This window comes from Strix aluco, chromosome 11 (genome assembly GCF_031877795.1).
Source record: "Strix aluco isolate bStrAlu1 chromosome 11, bStrAlu1.hap1, whole genome shotgun sequence".
NCBI classification, from domain to species: Eukaryota; Metazoa; Chordata; class Aves; order Strigiformes; family Strigidae; genus Strix; species Strix aluco.
Genome location: NC_133941.1, coordinates 14,130,041 through 14,138,783, shown reverse-complemented (window position 1 = coordinate 14,138,783; position 8,743 = coordinate 14,130,041). Strand labels below are relative to the sequence as shown.

Sequence of the window (8,743 nt, the reverse complement as noted above, 5' to 3'; positions counted from 1 at the left end):
GGGAGCTTATGAAATGCTGCATCGTTTCCAGATTAATTGCTATTGAAAGTTGAGGGGTTGGTTGTCTGCCCTGAATGACCCCCCCCCCTTGGGATAATCTCCTCTTAATTTAGTTTCTTTCCTCAAATTCTTTCTCCCTAGACAGTGAATTTTGCAAAGGCCAAACTGTTTTCCTCCCCTAAAAGCCTATCTCATTTGCTAGCCCTCCCTACCCCATCAGCAGACAAACCAGGGGGTGTTGATGAAGGGAGATGAATATTTTCCTCTACTAACAGTTGGATTATTCCCACTTTTCAGATGCCATCTGTGTGACAGGGTTTGGTTTGCACTAAATACAGCCTGTGGGCTGAGCTGAGAAAACAGATTGTTGCACCACTACGTTAAATAATCATCATTAAAGTCTGGTTCATTAGAGAACTTTAGGCTGCCATGGAGGGTTTTTGGGGGGTGAGATGCAACTCACTTCCACTTCAGGATGCTGAAATCAGATTTTAATTTAAGTTTTGTTCACACTCTCTGTTGGCAGCCCTGTCACCTTGGATCTGCAGGACTTCTCACCTGTGGTTTGCAGGCAAGGTGATGGCAGCTGGCAGCAGGCAGGGGTGGGAACCACTAGTGCCCTGTTCCTGCAGCTCCCTGGCTGGGTTAATGCAGAAAAGGAGCTTTCACTGCCTGTCCTTCTGTCTTTTCTTTCTGTCTTTCCCCAAGCCCTCAATGCTGTGAGCAGTTTCAAATTCAGACAGAGCAAATCCTCTAAGCTCAACAACGTTTCACATTGAAAATCACGAGGCACAGACCTGTGTCCCACTGGTTGCAGCTCTGAAGCATCCACACACAAACGTGATGCAGAAAGGTCCTTTTAATCCCTTTGCCCCTGCAGAGGATGGCAGAGCTCCAGAGCCCACATGAACGCATGGAGATCCCTGCCCTTCAGCCCTTACAGATAAAGCACACAAAAGTATTCTATCCTTGGAGTAGCTCTTTACATTTGGTATCAGTACATAAGTCTAGTGTGCTGCTTCTAGCTGATTTATTTTCATGTACAATAAGGAAAATAACCTGACAGTTTAATTCACCTTCTTACCCAAAATATTTGAAGTTTAACAAAATATTTGGGTTTTTTTTTCCACTAAATATTGCACTTGCTGTGAGTATATATACACTAGTCTTCTACAAGATCTGTTGGCATCTGTGTATTTCCACACCACGTGAGAGGACTTAGCATGCTCATGATTTCAAGCGGCGGCTCTTTCTTGGTCTCCTCTTCTTTGAAAACTGCGATTTCAGCCAGTTGAAGAAACCACCTCTTGCTTTTAACTCAAACTCTACAGGGAAGTGGTCGCTCACCCCCAGTGCCTGCAAGACAACAGCACAGAGAGGTTGGGAGCTGGCTGCCCATGCTCTCTCCCAACCCTGCCCCAGGGGGTTTCGCTGTGGCGGTTGGGAGGTGGACGTGCAGTGGTGAATGTGGGGAGGTGCAGTGCAAGTATTGCATCACTTTGGAAGGGTGCAATGGTTTTATGGACCAGACCATGTTCAAAACTGCCTGGATACCATTGGCTTTGCACTCCTCTGTTAGCCATTGCCCCACTGCTGCAGAGGTCAGGCTGTGCTTACCTGCTCCTCGGTCATCTGAAAGTCCTTCTGAAAATCAAAGATGTTGACAGAGTGTGGCACAACGGCATGGACGAGCTTTTGCCCGCTGACCACGATCCTGCAAGGAACAAGGGAATGGGATGCTGTTATGGGGTGCCCGACCAGTGGCAGCCATGCTGTACCAAGCTGGTGGCCAGAGAGGTGGCCTTGATGGAGTCACAGCTACTTATGGTTTGCCCTTTCCCTTGGGCTGCCTACTGAGAGATGCCAGCACATGCTTTCTGTTGAGTTTGGCTGGTTGCTTTCCTTGGGAGTGAGACACCTAAATACCTTCGCTTGTGTTGGCCTTGGAAGCCAATGGTAAATGGCTTGTATCTAAACCCGATGCTGCAAAGTTCAAAGATGTGCTTTGGATACAAAAATCATAGGACACCGATGACTGGAGTCTCAGTGAAGTCCGGCTTTGATCCAGAAGCTCATTCTGCAAGAGGTTTAAGTCTTGACTTTGGGGTCTGCTAAGCTGGTGTATTTATTGACCCTGCTGAGGTAGCTGCAGGTAGCAGCAGGACTCGCCACATGCCCAGGGAAGGCAAGGCACGAGCAGAACCAGATTTTGCATTTGTCAATCCAAATTACAAGTGCAAGAGCAAAAACCATGGCACAGAGCTGGCATGGAGGAGGCAGCAGCACCTTCCACCTGGATGACTGCAGAGCTCTGCAAACGAGCAGCGCTGTGTAATTGCCTGTCATTTATCTCCACCTAAGCCACAGCAACGGCTGGTTCCTGCATGAAATCTTGCCCTTTCTGCAAAACTGCTTGCCAACAAGCCTGAAGAAAGTGCTTTGTGCTCCTGACTAGAAGTATTCTGATCTCATTTCCCCTGGATGCTGTTTCGTCTTCGAAGACCTCATGCTTTATCTGACGGTCACTGACACCTTTCCATATATTTTTTTTCTCAGAAAGTCATAAACAGGGAATGGTTTATCAGTGAACCCTTTACCTGTCATACGGGCAGCTTGTGCTTGCCTTCACCGTTGTGTCATTTTTGTCGTTGATTAGCCAGATGAATTCAGAGTAAGTCCTCAGACGGATGTTCTTCCACTGCTTTTGGGGAACGTAGCTACACCCAGCATTAAAGTCCCCCATGAAGATGAAGTTCTGGAAGACAGGAGGGTTTTCAAAAATAATAATGAGGGCAGCTCTTCAAAAGAAGACTGGCAAGGACTTTTATGGTCAACAGATGCTCCTGATAGCCCATACAGCTCAAATAGCAAGTGCTCATTGAGTGCAACGGGGCTTCTCCTTTTTGCTGGGCACACCACCAAGGCATGCTGATAAAACAGTAGTTTTATTGGGAGATCAAGTTTACAGATTAAAATGTGGAAAATACATCAAAGAGAGACTCAAAATCTAGGGTTTGTTATCAATGGTTTTAAGGTTATTAGGCTGTGAAAAGTGAATAGTGTGCCAAGTGACTCAATACTGAAGCTGCTGTTAGTAACATAGATGTGTCAACTAACCTCGGTTTTCCAGCGCTGTTTTACGTCTAAATACACATCGTAGAGCTCATCAATCTCCCGTACTGCTGTCTCTGGTGTGGTGTGCAGAGGGATTATAGCAAACTCTTTGACAGCTTAAAAACAAGGCAAAAGAACAGGAAAAAATGTAATGGTTAAACACACACTGAATCACAAAGAAACAGAAATTCACTTGGAAGCAAGAAGGTTTTTCTGAAGAGGAAACAAACAGCTCTGTTCTGGCTGCAGAGGCAATTGCTGTGTAATTGCAGTGTGTTCCCCATGAGCTGCCCCGCTGAGGCTGAGCTGCGATGTGGTAAGTGCTGTGTGAGGGCAAGGCAAACCCTGCCCCGACACCCGCGGCAGTAGCTGCTCCCACGGCCATGCCAGCGGCATGGGGCGCATCCACTGAACCACTGCCCGTGCTGGCAGCAGAGTCTTTCCTAGGACTGCCACCGCAGGGCTGTGCGTGCACTGAGCTGCAGGCGATGCCGGAGGCAACAGCCCCAAAGGCAGATGTTGCTCTTGTAAGGAAATGCAGCTTTTGCCTGTCCCCACCATGTGCTTGGGTCCAGCTCGCACCATCTTGCTCCATGAGACTTGCCAGTGGGAGAACACTTTGTTTCTGAAATGTCTCACCAGTTTTTGGAGACTGGAACCAGATGGCAAAGGGCTCTCTGGAGAAGGCATCCTCATCCCCAGGCTGGGTGTCAGGGTACTGGTAGGTTTCTTTCACCAATACCAGATGTTGTCTGCAGCGGAATAAACAGGATAGGGGATGTCATGTTTCTGCCTCGCTGGGACATGTCTAACACTGACTCCATGCTCTGACGCAGACCCTGGGCTATGGTCTGGGACAGATACAGCCGTGCTGGTGGCTGGGCCTGGGATGATCCCCACGCCCAAGCACAGCCCATCCCACCCGCGCAGCCTGCACCTCTCCAGCTCCCTTAGAGGCAAGCCACCACTGTGTCCAGCCCATCTCTATGGGGCTGCGACCTGGGAGGGCAGGGGAAGGGGCTGGCTTGTTGGCGAGGGGAGCTTGCTCACCTGTAGATGAAGGCATACTGCTCCTTGTAGCTCTTCCTTCCCAGCCTCTCGCTGACCACACAGCTGTATTCCTCCTTCGGCCCCTTCATCTGACTGGAAGGAAAGTCGTGTTCCTGAGTTTATTTCTACTTTCACAAAGGGCCCAGGATATAATTTTGCCTGTGCCCAAGGGTAGGGGATGTTGCCTGCCTGACCTCAGAAGCTGATGATAGAGACAATAAACCCTTCTCAGGACCTGTGGTCTGGACCTGTGCTTCATCACTGGATCTTTCACTCTACCCCCTCCCTGCTTATTGCAGCCTCTGTCCCTCTTTCAGCTGGGTCTCATGTCCAGCCAGGTATATGCTGCTCTTTCCTGTGGGCTGACAGTCCAGGCAGGCAATCCCCAATCTAAAGCAATTCCTAATCCTGCAGAAAGGCAGCTGCCCTGCCACAGCCCAGTGCTAGCCAGGTGAGGGCCTTTCCCTCCCTTCTGTTTTCCTTTGAGAATTAATCTTTAACAAATTTAATCTAACTTGATTATTTTGATTTAAAAATACATGTCCTGGAGTGGTCTGGAGCTGGCTTTGCACCTGACCTTCAGCGAGGCTGCCAGAGCCTGGTCCTTCCTCAACGTCTGGGACAGAGCCCAGACCCTGAGCTTTTGCCCAGTAAGGTGGCACTGAGCAGAGCACAGGCTCTTGCCAAGCATCTTTCCCAATATTTGCCTACTTGCTCATGGCCACCCTACCTGCTGAGCTTCTCCACCAGGAGAGGGCAAACCCGGTTCTTGTTCTCCTTTATTTCCATCAGCAACATGATGTCACAGCGAGAAATGATCTACAGGGGGAAGGAGCAAAAGCAAGTTTGCATGTGAAGGGTTTTGGAGGATTCGAAAGAAGTTAGAAAGAAGTGGTTACTGATGCGGGGGAAGTCCTTTGTGGAAGAAGTGGTGCCCAGTCTGGAGTCATGGGAGGTGGGCAGTGACTGGAGCAAAACTCTTCTGCTTTCAGAGCTGCTTCACACTCCCAGGGGAGCTGGGAGAGGGAACTCGGGAGCAGAGCAGTTTCAAGTTTGTTGAAAACTTTTGCACCTGCCCTTGAGGAGGAAGTGTGGAGGGGAAGGGACAGCAAAAGTCACTGCTGTGAGCCCACTCTCCCCCTGCCACTGCCGGTGTGCTGCCCCTGACCCCCCCCACACCTACAGTTGGTCACGCTTTTCTCTCCTCCCTGCCCCTTGCCACGTAGGTTTTCTTCTCTGCTTCAGACTGGTGCTGCACACAAGCATCCCAGCTCGCTGGGTGCACAGATGGATGTCACAGCAGGATTTGGGGGCATCAGGGAGAGCCTGTTTGTGTTTATCATCAATCCGCTGCAACGGTTTCCATCCTTTTTCTGGTGTATATACCCCTAAGGTCCTATCGCTATGTTGCACTTTCCAAAAGCTGTGTGTGCTGTCAGCATTTGCCTGTCCCGGCCATCCATTGCAGAGCTCTCTGAAATAGCCTGTAGAGCTCAAAGCAACCCCCAGTCTGAAAACAGGGTCCCAGCACCACAGAGGAGCTGCAGGTTGCTGGGGAGAGAAGGGGGGCTGCCCTCGCCTGGTTCAGCTCCCACCGCTGGTGCTGGGATTCCCTGCAGGAAAGCCCAGCTCACCCCACAGCCTGGAACGTTCAGAGGCTTCCTTCTGCCCCTGGTTTTGTCACTCTTTAAATTTTGTGGGTGATATTCATGGAAAAAAGCCCATTTTTGCCCCCTGAAACTTGTAAGAAATTAATATATTGCCCATAATTTAGTATATATTGCCCATAGTGCTGACAGTATAGGAAGAATGATCCAGAAATGCAAACCCCTCTTCTCCAGCTGATTGCAGTGAAAGGATTAAAGCCCAGCTAAACGGTGGCACTCCTCGCTGCTGCCATTCGGCACATGCAGCCATCCCACTAACGTTGCATCCTCCGTTACTGTGGCATCTCGGAGGGCACTTGCAAAAACTGTAAGTCCAAAACATAGTTCTTTTAAAAAGCTGAGTTATCTTCAGCTGCTGCAGAGGAAGCCTGATGGTGATGGTTTATTTACATAAATTAACAATCAGGTTTTTCAATTTTGTACCACACTCTAATATGATACTCTGCTGTCCTGAGAATACATTTAATTAGACAAGAATATTTCAGAATAATTAGCACATAAGCAAGGTAAATAATGTATCACAAAACAAAGCTCTGTGGATTCAAAGTGAAAATTATTTTTACTGTGCACAGAGGTTTTCCTCCTTTCCTCACTCCATTTCCAAAGGAAACAGCAAATGTTGTTTCTGTTATATTCCCATGCTGGCTAAAATATGAGCAAACACCCCACTCAACCACAGGCTGATTTTTACTTTAAGAATATAAAATGATTTAAATTATTATTTTTTTTACTTGAAATTCAACAGTGAAAAATAAATAAAGTGAAAGATTGCATAGCTAAGAAATCCTTGGACAGCTCAATGTCTGTCTCATCCAGGCAAATGAACGTACCTTTACCACGGCATCAACGACTTCAGGTCTAGCTATTTTTGTTTCTCCAAAAGACCTCACGTTGAAGGAGCAGATTTTTAGGCTCAGAAATGGATTGAAATTGAGGAGCGAAAGCAAGATGAAGAGCAACATCTTCAGGGACTTGGACAAAATGAGTCGCTGCAAGTATGGCTATAAATATATATGTGTGTGTGTGTGTGTGTTTGTGCATCCGTCCCTCTGGGGCCAGTTGGGAGGTCAAACTGAGCAGTCAGCTGTGTCAATCACGAACATGAACAGGAATCACCATTTCCTCCTTTCCCTCACTTCCATCTCCAGCACGAAGTAGCATGGGGACTTTGAACTTCTGCCTTGGAGGAAAACCAACTCTTCCAAGCCAACCTCCCCATCTGGAGGAGCAACTGCATCCCTCCCCACAGGGAAGCACTCACTGTGGGATGCCTGCCATGCCTGGGCACCAGCTGGGACCACCCCCAGGCAGTGCCGGGCCAGAACTGGGCTCCCTGGGCCACCCCAAGCAAGAAGTCAAGACCAGGAGGTGGATGGGGTAGATGGTGAAAGGGCCTGGGAAGCAGCAGTGGGGAGAGGGGGTTTTTTTAGAGGGCACTGGTGGTGGGCACCAGAAGCCCCAGTGAAAGCTGATGGTGGTAGGACATCCTGGACACAGGGTTTGACCATGTCCATGTTTTGTTCTGCTTTCTCCATGGTCAGAAAGTCACGCTGTGAGAAAGTGGTGAACCATCCATCGCCCCAGGCTGCATGCTCTTACCCACTTCTCCCTTCACCCAGAGCTGTGATGTGCCTGGCTGTGGGACAGCCACATTTGTTTTCCCACAGCTAACAGGGCCCGCTGGCTCAGCCACCACAGTGCAGCTGCAGTAAGGTACGTGATGTCCCCAGCACTTCCCTCCAAACTCCCAGCCAAGTGTCCCCAGCACAGCAGTCTCATGGGTCTGGCCTGTGCTGCATGGTGGAAGGAGACATGCTTTTGGCCAAGATGACACTCAAGTGAGGATGCTGCAGCTGGGACAGCTTGGTCACACTGGGGTGGCTTTTGCAGGGAAACCATTCCCCTGTCCTTCATTACTCCTCTCCATGTGCCAGCCCCAGATCAGGTATAATGGTGGGAGGTATAACAAGAAATCAGGCTAAATGGCGTCTTTAAGTGTCTTGGATTTTTCTCCCTGTGCTTACAGGATGTTTTCACATCCTCCCTCCTTTTCCTGAGAACAGCCGTGCAGCCTGCTTGCACTCCGCTGCCCTGTCTGCATGGCTGCCCATACAGTTCTAGATCCAGAAGCACCAATTCATGACTCCCAACACTGTCTAAATCAATTAAACAGGGTCAGATGGAGCTGGCACAAAACGCAGCGCATGGGGGGCTCCCAAAAAATGCAGCACGGCTGACCACAGTGAGATCCCAGCCTTGCTGGGAAGGTGTCTGCAGCTTTCCAGGGCATGTGCTGTGAGTGTGGGAACAGGCACCACAAATCCATTTTGGCTAGACAGGGATTTGGAGCAATCACTGCTAGTGAGGGGCGTGCTGCCATGCTGCCCTGGTGCTTGCTAATGAGCACAGCTACTTGGGGAGCAGGCGTAAGATCCTCTGAAATAACAGGGGTTGTACAGTGCTTTCTCTCCACTGGGTCTCTAATGAACCAGCCTCGGGCAGCACAGGCTCTGGAGGAAACTAATAAAGAGGGAGAGAAAACAACAGCTTTAGGGGTTGTAAATCTCCTGCCTGACCTTGCTAAAAGTGCAGCATGAGCCAAGGGCTTTCGGCAATGACTGCAGCCTCAGGGTCAGAGTCATCAAAACCCAGAGCTCCCCAAAAAAACAAGCTCATTTTGGCTACCCTGGCATCAAAAAGCAAATGTTTGTTGTGGTGCCTATGAGGGCTTTAACCCTGAACTGCGGAGACCTGCCTTCATGGATGCCATGTTTGTCCCCAGGACTGCTTGCTCATCAGCCTCCTCTTTCCCCTCCACCCCAGACATTATCATCAGGACAGGGGGCAGCGAGGCGACTTGTGAGGGGGACACGGGAAGCTCATGCTCCTTTCTGCACCGCTTTATCTCTGTG

At 49.4% G+C, this 8,743-nt stretch overlaps 1 protein-coding gene across 1 annotated transcript; it reads right to left on the bottom strand.

Annotated features, from left to right (window-relative positions):
• Positions 1-841: 841 nt before the first annotated feature.
• Positions 842-6,817, bottom strand: DNASE1L3 (deoxyribonuclease 1L3). Its single transcript, XM_074836235.1, has 8 exons — positions 6,662-6,817; positions 4,895-4,983; positions 4,165-4,257; positions 3,754-3,866; positions 3,118-3,230; positions 2,598-2,755; positions 1,618-1,714; positions 842-1,356 (listed from the first exon to the last, which is right to left on the bottom strand). The coding sequence occupies exons 1-8, from the start codon at positions 6,791-6,793 to the stop codon at positions 1,228-1,230; spliced, it is 924 nt and encodes a 307-aa protein (XP_074692336.1). The 5' UTR covers positions 6,794-6,817; the 3' UTR covers positions 842-1,227.
• Between the last annotated feature and the right edge of the window lie 1,926 nt (positions 6,818-8,743).

Bases quoted from the DNA above. Each gene is read 5' to 3' on its own strand.
- DNASE1L3 (XM_074836235.1), bottom strand. From the start codon at position 6,793: ATGTTGCTCTTCATCTTGCTTTCGCTCCTCAATTTCAATCCATTTCTG. The intron at 4,984-6,661 runs GTACGTTCATTT...TTCCCCCTGTAG, and splicing joins TCGTTGATGCCGTGGTAAAG to ATCATTTCTCGCTGTGACAT. The intron at 1,357-1,617 runs GTAAGCACAGCC...GTTGTCTTGCAG, and splicing joins TTCAGATGACCGAGGAGCAG to GCACTGGGGGTGAGCGACCA.